At 47.6% G+C, this 12,808-nt stretch overlaps 1 protein-coding gene across 1 annotated transcript in view; it reads right to left on the bottom strand.

The window, feature by feature from the left end:
- Positions 1-323: 323 nt before the first annotated feature.
- Positions 324-12,808, bottom strand: part of tmem198a (transmembrane protein 198a) — a 75,112-nt gene continuing 62,627 nt past the window's right edge. The window contains exons 6-7 of the mRNA XM_064976972.1: positions 3,957-4,255; positions 324-1,264 (exon numbers count right to left, since the gene is read on the bottom strand). Coding sequence (XP_064833044.1) covers positions 1,109-1,264; positions 3,957-4,255 — 455 coding nt within the window. The 3' untranslated portion in view covers positions 324-1,108. The remainder of the gene's footprint in view (positions 1,265-3,956; positions 4,256-12,808) is intronic.

Raw genomic sequence — 12,808 nt, 5'->3', positions numbered from 1 at the left:
GGAGAGGAGGGGGGAGAGGAGAGGAGAAGGGGGAGGGAGAGAGGGAAGGGGGAGAGGGAAGGGAGAGGAGAGGAGAAGGGGGAGGAGAGAGGAGAAGGGGAGAGGAGGGGGAGAGGAGAGGAGAAGGGGTAGAGGAGAGGAGAGGAGAGGAGAAGAGAAGGGGGAGAGGAGAGGAGAAGGGGGAGGGGGAGAGGAGAAGGGGGAGGGAGGGAGAGAAGGGGGAGGAGAGAGGAGAAGGGGGAGAGGGAGGGGAGAGGAGAGGGGAAGGGGGAGGGAGAGGAGAAGGGGGAGGAGGGGAGGGGGAGAGGAGAGGAGAAGGGGTAGAGGAGAGGAGAGGAGAGGAGAAGAGAAGGGGAGAGGAGAGGAGAAGGGGGAGGCGAGGGGAGAGGAGAAGGGGGAGGGAGGAGAGAAGGGGGAGGAGAGAAATAGCAGGTGATTTCTACTCCATGTCCCCCACAAGGCCAGTAAAGGCAACATCGAAGCCATAGCAGGTTTCTTTGAATAATACAGTAGATTTAAAGGTAACATCTCTTAGCCATGTTGAAGATGAGCAGATTAAAAGAGAGGGCTAATAATGGACTGTGGGCAGTAGACACACACACACAGACACAGTACAATGATATTAGACACACAACACATCAACACTAGCCCACATATCACACAGTAGGAGAAAAAAAAACTGTATTTCAACTGTTCAACTGTGACATATTTCCAGGGAAGTTGATATCTTACTGTTAAAATGTCCTTCCACACCTTTAAGACCCTATGCAGGTATTGCGAATACATGTTCAGGGGAAATTGTAACGCTCCAAAAATAGATGTCTTTTAAGAGCTGAGACGAAGGGAACCACAGCAGGGTTTATATGTTCCCACGGCCCCATGTAAACCACAGACTAAAGGACGGAATGGAAGAGAGGACAATGGAAGACATCAAAAAGCCTTTCATTTCTATACACCCCCCCCCTCTCTCTCAGAATAAGTCAGTCCAGGGTTCAAAGGTCAATCTCAATCTGGACACTGGAGACCTTCACTGGACAAGGAAAAGGACCAACAGTACCACTCCAAGCCAGTAGGAGCACTGTCACGGATGTAGAGGATATTGTCAATGTCAAACTCGTACAGCCGGTCCATTGGGGGCGGTCAGGGGTACTTGGGATCCACAGTCGTAGTCTCGGTCAGCCATGTGGTGCCTGGCGATCGGCCTGCTGTGGTGAGGGTAATCCCGTCTGTCCACCTGTCTGTCCCGGAAACTAGCGATGTAACTCTAAGGAGGGAAGGGGAGGGAGAAGGAGAGGGTAGAGAGAGAGAGAGTGAACGATTACTCCAGATGTCCAGAGACACAAGACACAGACAGTGATGAAGATTATTCTGCTGTGACAATATAGGTCAAATTAAGATCCTACATCTGTAGTGAGACAGACATAGACGTGGTTGTGTCCAAAAAGGTACCGTATTTTCTATATACTGTTGACCAGGTCCCATAGTAGTGCACTACTGTTGACTAGGACCCAAAGTAGTGCACTACTGTTGACTAGGACCCATAGTAGGGCACTACTGTTAACCAGGACCCATAGTAGTGCACTACTGTTGACCAGGACCCATAGTAGTGCACTACTGTTGACTAGGACCCATAGTAGTGCACTACTGTTGACCAGGTCCCATAGTAGTGCACTACTGTTGACTAGGACCCATAGTAGTGCACTACTGTTGACTAGGACCCAAAGTAGTGCACTACTGTTGACCAGGACCCATAGTAGTGCACTACTGTTGACCAGGACCCAAAGTAGTGCACTACTGTTGACCAGGACCCATAGTAGGGCACTACTGTTAACCAGGACCCATAGTAGTGCACTACTGTTGACCAGGTCCCATAGTAGTGCACTACTGTTGACTAGGACCCAAAGTAGTGCACTACTGTTGACCAGGACCCATAGTAGTGCACTACTGTTGACCAGGACCCATAGTAGTGCACTACTGTTGAATCTCCACAGTAAAATCGTTTTTATTTTAGTTGTCCATTAGTAGGGGGGTACTAATGGCCAAGGGATATGTGAGATATGTTAATTAAGAGGGTGTAATAGAATACAATACAATATAAAATTACTCATTACTCATTATACATTTTATGTTTATAAAAAAAGAATAATCCACTTTGACATGATGAGGAATTTTGTGTAAATTGTTGAAATCCTTGTTGTTAATCCTTCTTTGTAACACAATAAAATGTAAATAAATCCAAGGGGTCTGAGACACTGTACACAGTTCCACTGCTTTGATTGGTCTAACGTTTTGATTGGTCTAACGTTTTGATTGGTCTAACGTTTTGGTTGGTCTAACGTTTTGATTGGTCTAACGTTTTGGTTGGTCTAACGTTTTGGTTGGTCTAACGTTTTGGTTGGTCTAACGTTTTGGTTGGTCGCACGTTTTGGTTGGTCTAACGTTTTGGTTGGTCTAACGTTTTGATTGGTCTAACGTTTTGGTTGGTCTAACGTTTTGGTTGGTCTAACGTTTTGGTTGGTCTAACGTTTTGGTTGGTCGCACGTTTTGGTTGGTCTAACGTTTTGATTTGGTCTAACGTTTTGATTGGTCTAACGTTTTGATTGGTCTAACGTTTTGATTGGTCGCACGTTTTGGTTGGTCTAACGTTTTGGTTGGTCTAACGTTTTGGTTGGTCTAACGTTTTGGTTGGTCTAACGTTTTGGTTGGTCGCACGTTTTGGTTGGTCGCACGTTTTGGTTGGTCTAACGTTTTGGTTGGTCTCACGTTTTGGTTGGTCTAACGTTTTGGTTGGTCTAACGTTTTAATTGGTCGCACGTTTTGGTTGGTCGCACGTTTTGATTGGTCTAACGTTTTGATTGGTCGCACGTTTTGATTGGTCGTACGTTTTGATTGGTCGCACGTTTTGATTGGTCGTACGTTTTGATTGGTCGTACGTTTTGATTGGTTGTATGCGTTTTGGTTGGTCGCGACGTTTTGATTGGTCATGACGTTTTGATTGGTCGTACGTTTTGATTGGTCTATACGTTTTGATTGGTCTAATGCGTTTTGATTGGTCGCACGCGTTTTGGTTGGTCAAATGCGTTTTGGTTGGTCTAACGTTTTGGTTGGTCTAACGTTTTGGTTGGTCTAACGTTTTGGTTGGTCTAACGTTTTGGTTGGTCGCACGTTTTGGTTGGTCGCACGTTTTGATTAGTCGCACGTTTTGATTGGTCGTACGTTTTGGTTGGTCGCACGTTTTGGTTGGTCGTACGTTTTGGTTGGTCTAACGTTTTGGTTGGTCTAACGTTTTGGTTGGTCTAACGTTTTGGTTGGTCTAACGTTTTGGTTGGTCGCACGTTTTGGTTGGTCTAACGTTTTGGTTGGTCGCACGTTTTGATTGGTCGTACGTTTTGATTGGTCGCACGTTTTGATTGGTCGCACGTTTTGATTGGTCGCACGTTTTGGTTGGTCGCACGTTTTGGTTGGTCTAACGTTTTGGTTGGTCGCACGTTTTGGTTGGTCGCACGTTTTGATTGGTCGCACGTTTTGATTGGTCGCACGTTTTGATTGGTCGCACGTTTTGATTGGTCGCACGTGTTGATTGGTTTAACTGTTGTGTCAATCCAGAAAAGAAAATGAAAGAAAGGAATAGTTACATGTAATTTGTGGTGTGCATAATCATAAACAAAGTCATTGTAGCCTGTCATTTGACTTCCCCGGTGATAACCATGACAACCGGCTGACTTGGCTCTGCTGTACCGCAGCCGACGCCTGCCAGCAGCCTACCCACCGAAGGTTGCACCGTGTCCATTACAATGTAGAAAAACGCAGATCAGCTATCTTTCAATAGTTGTCCATATTACCGGAGCTTCATCTAATTCTTTCTAACCATTTCTATGGCGGATGCCAAAACATTAGAAATAACAATAAACATAGTCCAGGGAGACACACTGACAGAGAAAGAAAGAGGGTCTTACAGGGGACAGCACGTCCCCATCGAAGCGTCGAATGGGGTTTGGTTTCCTGTGGTAGGTGATAGGCTCAGGGAGGAGGGGTTTGTTGGTGGTGGTGGTGGTGGCGGCGGTGGTGGCGGCGGTAGGAGGAGGGTAAGTAGGTGGAGGAGGGCGGTGGTACTGCTGATGCTGGAGCTGCTCCGGCTGCTTCTGCTTTTGTTGCTTCTGTCTCTTCTTCTTCTTCCTCACTTCTTTCTGCATCCTCTCTTCCTTCTGGTGGATCCTCATCAACTGGACCCTCCGCTGCTGTCGACTGAGAACCACTGGAGAGAGAGAGCAGGAGAGGACGAGAGAAAAGAGGGGGAGGGAGAGAGAGCAGGACAGGATGAGAGAAAAGAGGGGGAGGGAGAGAGAGCGGGAGAAGGCGAGAGAAAAGAGGGGGAGGGAGAGAGAGCAGGACAGGATGAGAGAAAAGAGGGGGAGGGAGAGAGAGCAGGAGAGGGTGAGAGAAAAGAGGGGGAGGGAGAGAGAGCAGGACAGGATGAGAGAAAAGAGGGGGAGGGAGAGAGAGCGGGAGAGGATGAGAGAAAAGAGGGGGAGGGAGAGAGAGTAGGACAGGATGAGAGAAAAGAGGGGGAGGGAGAGAGAGCGGGAGAGGATGAGAGAAAAGAGGGGGAGGGAGAGAGAGCAGGAGAGGGTGAGAGAAAAGAGGGGGAGGGAGAGAGAGCAGGACAGGATGAGAGAAAAGAGGGGGAGGGAGAGAGAGCGGGAGAGGATGAGAGAAAAGAGGGGGAGGGAGAGAGAGCGGGAGAGGATGAGAGAAAAGAGGGGGAGGGAGAGAGAGCAGGACAGGATGAGAGAAAAGAGGGGGAGGGAGAGAGAGCGGGAGAGGATGAGAGAAAAGAGGGGGAGGGAGAGAGAGTAGGAGAGGGCGAGAGAACAGAGGGGGAGGGAGAGAGAGTAGGAGAAGGCGAGAGAAAAGAGGGGGAGGGAGAGAGAGCAGGACAGGATGAGAGAAAAGAGGGGGAGGGAGAGAGAGTAGGACAGGATGAGAGAAAAGAGGGGGAGGGAGAGAGAGTAGGACAGGATGAGAGAAAAGAGGGGGAGGGAGAGAGAAGGAGAGGAGAGAACAGAGGGGGAGGGAGAGAGAGCAGGAGAGGAAGAGAGAAAGAGGGGGAGGGAAATAGAGTAAGAGTGGAGAGGGGAGACAGAGGGAGGGAGAGAGCACAGCAGAGGATGAAAAAAAGGAGGGGGAGGAAAATAGAAGAGTAAGAGTGGAGAGGGGTAGACAAAGGGAGGGAAAGAGAGAGACAGTAGGATAGGATAAGAGACAATGAGAAAAAAAACAGCGGGAGAAAGAGCAATAGAGAGCACGAGCCTGCTCCAAACATTGTCATCAAACATGCCCTATTTCAAACAACTACACTCAGAACGGGGATTCCACAAAGATAATCCTAAAATGTGTTAACACACTCCCCTATGCAGGCAGCAGGACTAGTAATACTGTTTCCTGTTCATTACCAGCAGCAGGACGAATAATAATGTTTCCTGTTCATTACCAGCAGCAGGACGAATAATACTGTTTCCTGTTCATTACCAGCAGCAGGACGAATAATACTGTTTCCTGTTCATTACCAGCAGCAGGACGAATAATACTGTTTCCTGTTCATTACCAGCAGCAGGACGAATAATACTGTTTCCTGTTCATTACCAGCAGCAGCAGGACGAATAATACTGTTTCCTGTTCATTACCAGCAGCAGGATGAATAATACTGTTTCCTGTTCATTACCAGCAGCAGGACGAATAATAGTGTTTCCTGTTCATTACCAGCAGCAGGACTAATAATACTGTTTCCTGTTCATTACCAGCAGCAGGACGAATAATACTGTTTCCTGTTCATTACCAGCAGCAGGACGAATAATACTGTTTCCTGTTCATTACCAGCAGCAGGACGAATAATACTGTTTCCTGTTCATTACCAGCAGCAGCAGGACTAGTAAAACTGTTTCCTGTTCATTACCAGCAGCAGGACTAGTAATACTGTTTCCTGTTCATTACCAGCAGCAGGACGAATAATACTGTTTCCTGTTCATTACCAGCAGCAGGACGAATAATACTGTTTCCTGTTCATTACCAGCAGCAGGACGAATAATACTGTTTCCTGTTCATTACCAGCAGCAGGACAAATAATACTGTTTCCTGTTCATTACCAGCAGCAGGACTAGTAATACTGTTTCCTGTTCATTACCAGCAGCAGGACTAGTAATACTGTTTCCTGTTCATTACCAGCAGCAGGACTAATAATACTGTTTCCTGTTCATTACCAGCAGCAGGACGAATAATACTGTTTCCTGTTCATTACCAGCAGCAGGATGAATAATACTGTTTCCTGTTCATTACCAGCAGCAGGACTAGTAATACTGTTTCCTGTTCATTACCAGCAGCAGGACGAATAATACTGTTTCCTGTTCATTACCAGCAGCAGGACGAATAATACTGTTTCCTGTTCATTACCAGCAGCAGGACGAATAATACTGTTTCCTGTTCATTACCAGCAGCAGCAGGACTAATAATACTGTTTCCTGTTCATTACCAGCAGCAGGATGAATAATACTGTTTCCTGTTCATTACCAGCAGCAGGACGAATAATACTGTTTCCTGTTCATTACCAGCAGCAGGACGAATAATACTGTTTCCTGTTCATTACCAGCAGCAGGACTAGTAATACTGTTTCCTGTTCATTACCAGCAGCAGGACTAGTAATACTGTTTCCTGTTCATTACCAGCAGCAGGATGAATAATACTGTTTCCTGTTCATTACCAGCAGCAGGACGAATAATACTGTTTCCTGTTCATTACCAGCAGCAGCAGGACTAGTAATACTGTTTCCTGTTCATTACCAGCAGCAGGACTAGTAATACTGTTTCCTGTTCATTACCAGCAGCAGGACGAATAATACTGTTTCCTGTTCATTACCAGCAGCAGGACTAGTAATACTGTTTCCTGTTCATTACCAGCAGCAGGACGAATAATACTGTTTCCTGTTCATTACCAGCAGCAGGACGAATAATACTGTTTCCTGTTCATTACCAGCAGCAGCAGGACTAATAATACTGTTTCCTGTTCATTACCAGCAGCAGGACTAATAATACTGTTTCCTGTTCATTACCAGCAGCAGGATGAATAATACTGTTTCCTGTTCATTACCAGCAGCAGGACGAATAATACTGTTTCCTGTTCATTACCAGCAGCAGGACTAATAATACTGTTTCCTGTTCATTACCAGCAGCAGGACGAATAATACTGTTTCCTGTTCATTACCAGCAGCAGGACTAGTAATACTGTTTCCTGTTCATTACCAGCAGCAGGACCAATAATACTGTTTCCTGTTCATTACCAGCAGCAGGACTAGTAATACTGTTTCCTGTTCATTACCAGCAGCAGGACTAGTAATACTGTTTCCTGTTCATTACCAGCAGCAGGACTAGTAATACTGTTTCCTGTTCATTACCAGCAGCAGGATGAATAATACTGTTTCCTGTTCATTACCAGCAGCAGGACGAATAATACTGTTTCCTGTTCATTACCAGCAGCAGGACTAATAATACTGTTTCCTGTTCATTACCAGCAGCAGGATGAATAATACTGTTTCCTGTTCATTACCAGCAGCAGGACGAATAATACTGTTTCCTGTTCATTACCAGCAGCAGGACTAATAATACTGTTTCCTGTTCATTACCAGCAGCAGGACTAATAATACTGTTTCCTGTTCATTACCAGCAGCAGGATGAATAATACTGTTTCCTGTTCATTACCAGCAGCAGGATGAATAATACTGTTTCCTGTTCATTACCAGCAGCAGGATGAATAATACTGTTTCCTGTTCATTACCAGCAGCAGGACGAATAATACTGTTTCCTGTTCATTACCAGCAGCAGGACTAGTAATACTGTTTCCTGTTCATTACCAGCAGCAGGACCAATAATACTGTTTCCTGTTCATTACCAGCAGCAGGACTAGTAATACTGTTTCCTGTTCATTACCAGCAGCAGGACGAATAATACTGTTTCCTGTTCATTACCAGCAGCAGGACTAGTAATACTGTTTCCTGTTCATTACCAGCAGCAGGACTAATAATACTGTTTCCTGTTCATTACCAGCAGCAGGATGAATAATACTGTTTCCTGTTCATTACCAGCAGCAGGACGAATAATACTGTTTCCTGTTCATTACCAGCAGCAGCAGGACTAGTAATACTGTTTCCTGTTCATTACCAGCAGCAGGACTAGTAATACTGTTTCCTGTTCATTACCAGCAGCAGGACGAATAATACTGTTTCCTGTTCATTACCAGCAGCAGCAGGACTAATAATACTGTTTCCTGTTCATTACCAGCAGCAGGACTAGTAATACTGTTTCCTGTTCATTACCAGCAGCAGGACTAGTAATACTGTTTCCTGTTCATTACCAGCAGCAGGACGAATAATACTGTTTCCTGTTCATTACCAGCAGCAGGACTAGTAATACTGTTTCCTGTTCATTACCAGCAGCAGGACTAGTAATACTGTTTCCTGTTCATTACCAGCAGCAGGACGAATAATACTGTTTCCTGTTCATTACCAGCAGCAGGACGAATAATACTGTTTCCTGTTCATTACCAGCAGCAGCAGGACTAATAATACTGTTTCCTGTTCATTACCAGCAGCAGGACGAATAATACTGTTTCCTGTTCATTACCAGCAGCAGGACGAATAATACTGTTTCCTGTTCATTACCAGCAGCAGGACGAATAATACTGTTTCCTGTTCATTACCAGCAGCAGCAGGACTAATAATACTGTTTCCTGTTCATTACCAGCAGCAGGACTAATAATACTGTTTCCTGTTCATTACCAGCAGCAGGATGAATAATACTGTTTCCTGTTCATTACCAGCAGCAGGACGAATAATACTGTTTCCTGTTCATTACCAGCAGCAGGACTAATAATACTGTTTCCTGTTCATTACCAGCAGCAGGACGAATAATACTGTTTCCTGTTCATTACCAGCAGCAGGACTAGTAATACTGTTTCCTGTTCATTACCAGCAGCAGGACCAATAATACTGTTTCCTGTTCATTACCAGCAGCAGGACTAGTAATACTGTTTCCTGTTCATTACCAGCAGCAGGACTAGTAATACTGTTTCCTGTTCATTACCAGCAGCAGGACTAGTAATACTGTTTCCTGTTCATTACCAGCAGCAGGATGAATAATACTGTTTCCTGTTCATTACCAGCAGCAGGACGAATAATACTGTTTCCTGTTCATTACCAGCAGCAGGACTAATAATACTGTTTCCTGTTCATTACCAGCAGCAGGATGAATAATACTGTTTCCTGTTCATTACCAGCAGCAGGACGAATAATACTGTTTCCTGTTCATTACCAGCAGCAGGACTAATAATACTGTTTCCTGTTCATTACCAGCAGCAGGACGAATAATACTGTTTCCTGTTCATTACCAGCAGCAGGACTAGTAATACTGTTTCCTGTTCATTACCAGCAGCAGGACCAATAATACTGTTTCCTGTTCATTACCAGCAGCAGGACTAGTAATACTGTTTCCTGTTCATTACCAGCAGCAGGACGAATAATACTGTTTCCTGTTCATTACCAGCAGCAGGACTAGTAATACTGTTTCCTGTTCATTACCAGCAGCAGGACTAGTAATACTGTTTCCTGTTCATTACCAGCAGCAGGATGAATAATACTGTTTCCTGTTCATTACCAGCAGCAGGACGAATAATACTGTTTCCTGTTCATTACCAGCAGCAGCAGGACTAGTAATACTGTTTCCTGTTCATTACCAGCAGCAGGACTAGTAATACTGTTTCCTGTTCATTACCAGCAGCAGGACGAATAATACTGTTTCCTGTTCATTACCAGCAGCAGCAGGACTAATAATACTGTTTCCTGTTCATTACCAGCAGCAGGACTAGTAATACTGTTTCCTGTTCATTACCAGCAGCAGGACTAGTAATACTGTTTCCTGTTCATTACCAGCAGCAGGACGAATAATACTGTTTCCTGTTCATTACCAGCAGCAGGACTAGTAATACTGTTTCCTGTTCATTACCAGCAGCAGGACTAGTAATACTGTTTCCTGTTCATTACCAGCAGCAGGACGAATAATACTGTTTCCTGTTCATTACCAGCAGCAGGACGAATAATACTGTTTCCTGTTCATTACCAGCAGCAGCAGGACTAATAATACTGTTTCCTGTTCATTACCAGCAGCAGGACGAATAATACTGTTTCCTGTTCATTACCAGCAGCAGGATGAATAATACTGTTTCCTGTTCATTACCAGCAGCAGGACTAATAATACTGTTTCCTGTTCATTACCAGCAGCAGGACGAATAATACTGTTCCCTGTTCATTACCAGCAGCAGTAGCAGGATAATTTGTGTCACACCTGGGGACCTCTCTTTTTTTGTGTGCCTAGACAGCATCTGTCAGAGAGGTAGAGGCAACATCTGTTAGCGTATGCACTTAATGGATTTCCCCTCCTGCCCTTCCTCGTCCCTCTCTCTGCATCTCGTTGCTTCTCTCTGTCCCCCACCCTCTCTCTGCATCTCGTTGCTTCTCTCTGCCCCCTACCCTCTCTCTGCATCTCGTTGCTTCTCTCTGCCCCCTACCCTCTCTGCATCTCGTTGCTTCTCTCTGCCCCCTACCCTCTCTCTGCATCTCGTTGCTTCTCTCTGCCCCCCACCCTCTCTCTGCATCTCGTTGCTTCTCTCTGCCCCCCACCCTCTCTCTGCATCTCGTTGCTTCTCTCTGCCCCCTACCCTCTCTGCATCTCGTTGCTTCTCTCTGCCCCCTACCCCTCTCTGCATCTCGTTGCTTCTCTCTGCCCCCTACCCTCTCTCTGCATCTCGTTGCTTCTCTCTGCCCCCTACCCTCTCTGCATCTCGTTGCTTCTCTCTGCCCCCTACCCTCTCTCTGCATCTCGTTGCTTCTCTCTGCCCCCCACCCTCTCTGCATCTCGTTGCTTCTCTCTGCCCCCCTACCCTCTCTCTGCATCTCGTTGCTTCTCTCTGCCCCCTACCCTCTCTCTGCATCTCGTTGCTTCTCTCTGCCCCCTACCCTCTATCTGCATCTCGTTGCTTCTCTCTGCCCCCTACCCTCTCTCTGCATCTCGTTGCTTCTCTCTGCCCCCTACCCTCTATCTGCATCTCGTTGCTTCTCTCTGCCCCCTACCCTCTATCTGCATCTCGTTGCTTCTCTCTGCCCCCTACCCTCTATCTGCATCTCGTTGCTTCTCTCTGCCCCCTACCCTCTCTCTGCATCTCGTTGCTTCTCTCTGCCCCCTACCCTCTATCTGCATCTCGTTGCTTCTCTCTGCCCCCTACCCTCTCTCTGCATCTCGTTGCTTCTCCCTGCCCCCTACCCTCTCTCTGCATCTCGTTGCTTCTCCCTGCCCCCCACCCTCTCTGCATCTCGTTGCTTCTCCCTGCCCCCTACCCTCTCTCTGCATCTCGTTGCTTCTCTCTGCCCCCTACCCTCTCTCTGCATCTCGTTGCTTCTCCCTGCCCCCCACCCTCTCTGCATCTCGTTGCTTCTCCCTGCCCCCTACCCTCTCTCTGCATCTCGTTGCTTCTCTCTGCCCCCTACCCTCTCTGCATCTCGTTGCTTCTCTCTGCCCCCTACCCTCTCTCTGCATCTCGTTGCTTCTCCCTGCCCCCCACCCTCTCTCTGCATCTCGTTGCTTCTCTCTGCCCCCCACCCTCTCTCTGCATCTCGTTGCTTCTCTCTGCCCCCCACCCTCTCTGCATCTCGTTGCTTCTCTCTGCCCCCTACCCTCTCTCTGCATCTCGTTGCTTCTCTCTGCCCCCTACCCTCTCTCTGCATCTCGTTGCTTCTCTCTGCCCCCTACCCTCTCTGCATCTCGTTGCTTCTCTCTGCCCCCTACCCTCTCTCTGCATCTCGTTGCTTCTCTCTGCCCCCCACCCTCTCTGCATCTCGTTGCTTCTCTCTGCCCCCTACCCTCTCTCTGCATCTCGTTGCTTCTCTCTGCCCCCCCTACCCTCTCTCTGCATCTCGTTGCTTCTCTCTGCCCCCTACCCTCTATCTGCATCTCGTTGCTTCTCTCTGCCCCCTACCCTCTCTCTGCATCTCGTTGCTTCTCTCTGCCCCCTACCCTCTATCTGCATCTCGTTGCTTCTCTCTGCCCCCTACCCTCTATCTGCATCTCGTTGCTTCTCTCTGCCCCCTACCCTCTATCTGCATCTCGTTGCTTCTCTCTGCCCCCTACCCTCTCTCTGCATCTCGTTGCTTCTCTCTGCCCCCTACCCTCTATCTGCATCTCGTTGCTTCTCTCTGCCCCCTACCCTCTCTCTGCATCTCGTTGCTTCTCCCTGCCCCCTACCCTCTCTCTGCATCTCGTTGCTTCTCCCTGCCCCCCACCCTCTCTGCATCTCGTTGCTTCTCCCTGCCCCCTACCCTCTCTCTGCATCTCGTTGCTTCTCTCTGCCCCCTACCCTCTCTCTGCATCTCGTTGCTTCTCCCTGCCCCCCACCCTCTCTGCATCTCGTTGCTTCTCCCTGCCCCCTACCCTCTCTCTGCATCTCGTTGCTTCTCTCTGCCCCCCACCCTCTCTGCATCTCGTTGCTTCTCTCTGCCCCCTACCCTCTCTCTGCATCTCGTTGCTTCTCCCTGCCCCCCACCCTCTCTCTGCATCTCGTTGCTTCTCTCTGCCCCCCACCCTCTCTCTGCATCTCGTTGCTTCTCCCTGCCCCCCACCCTCTCTCTGCATCTCGTTGCTTCTCTCTGCCCCCTACCCTCTCTCTGCATCTCGTTGCTTCTCCCTGCCCCCTACCCTCTCTCTGCATCTCGTTG

Source organism: Oncorhynchus masou, chromosome 10, assembly GCF_036934945.1.
Source record: "Oncorhynchus masou masou isolate Uvic2021 chromosome 10, UVic_Omas_1.1, whole genome shotgun sequence".
In the NCBI taxonomy this organism is placed as follows: domain Eukaryota; kingdom Metazoa; phylum Chordata; class Actinopteri; order Salmoniformes; family Salmonidae; genus Oncorhynchus; species Oncorhynchus masou.
The sequence above is the reverse complement of the archived record's forward strand: the minus strand, read 5'-3'. Positions and strand labels throughout refer to the sequence as shown.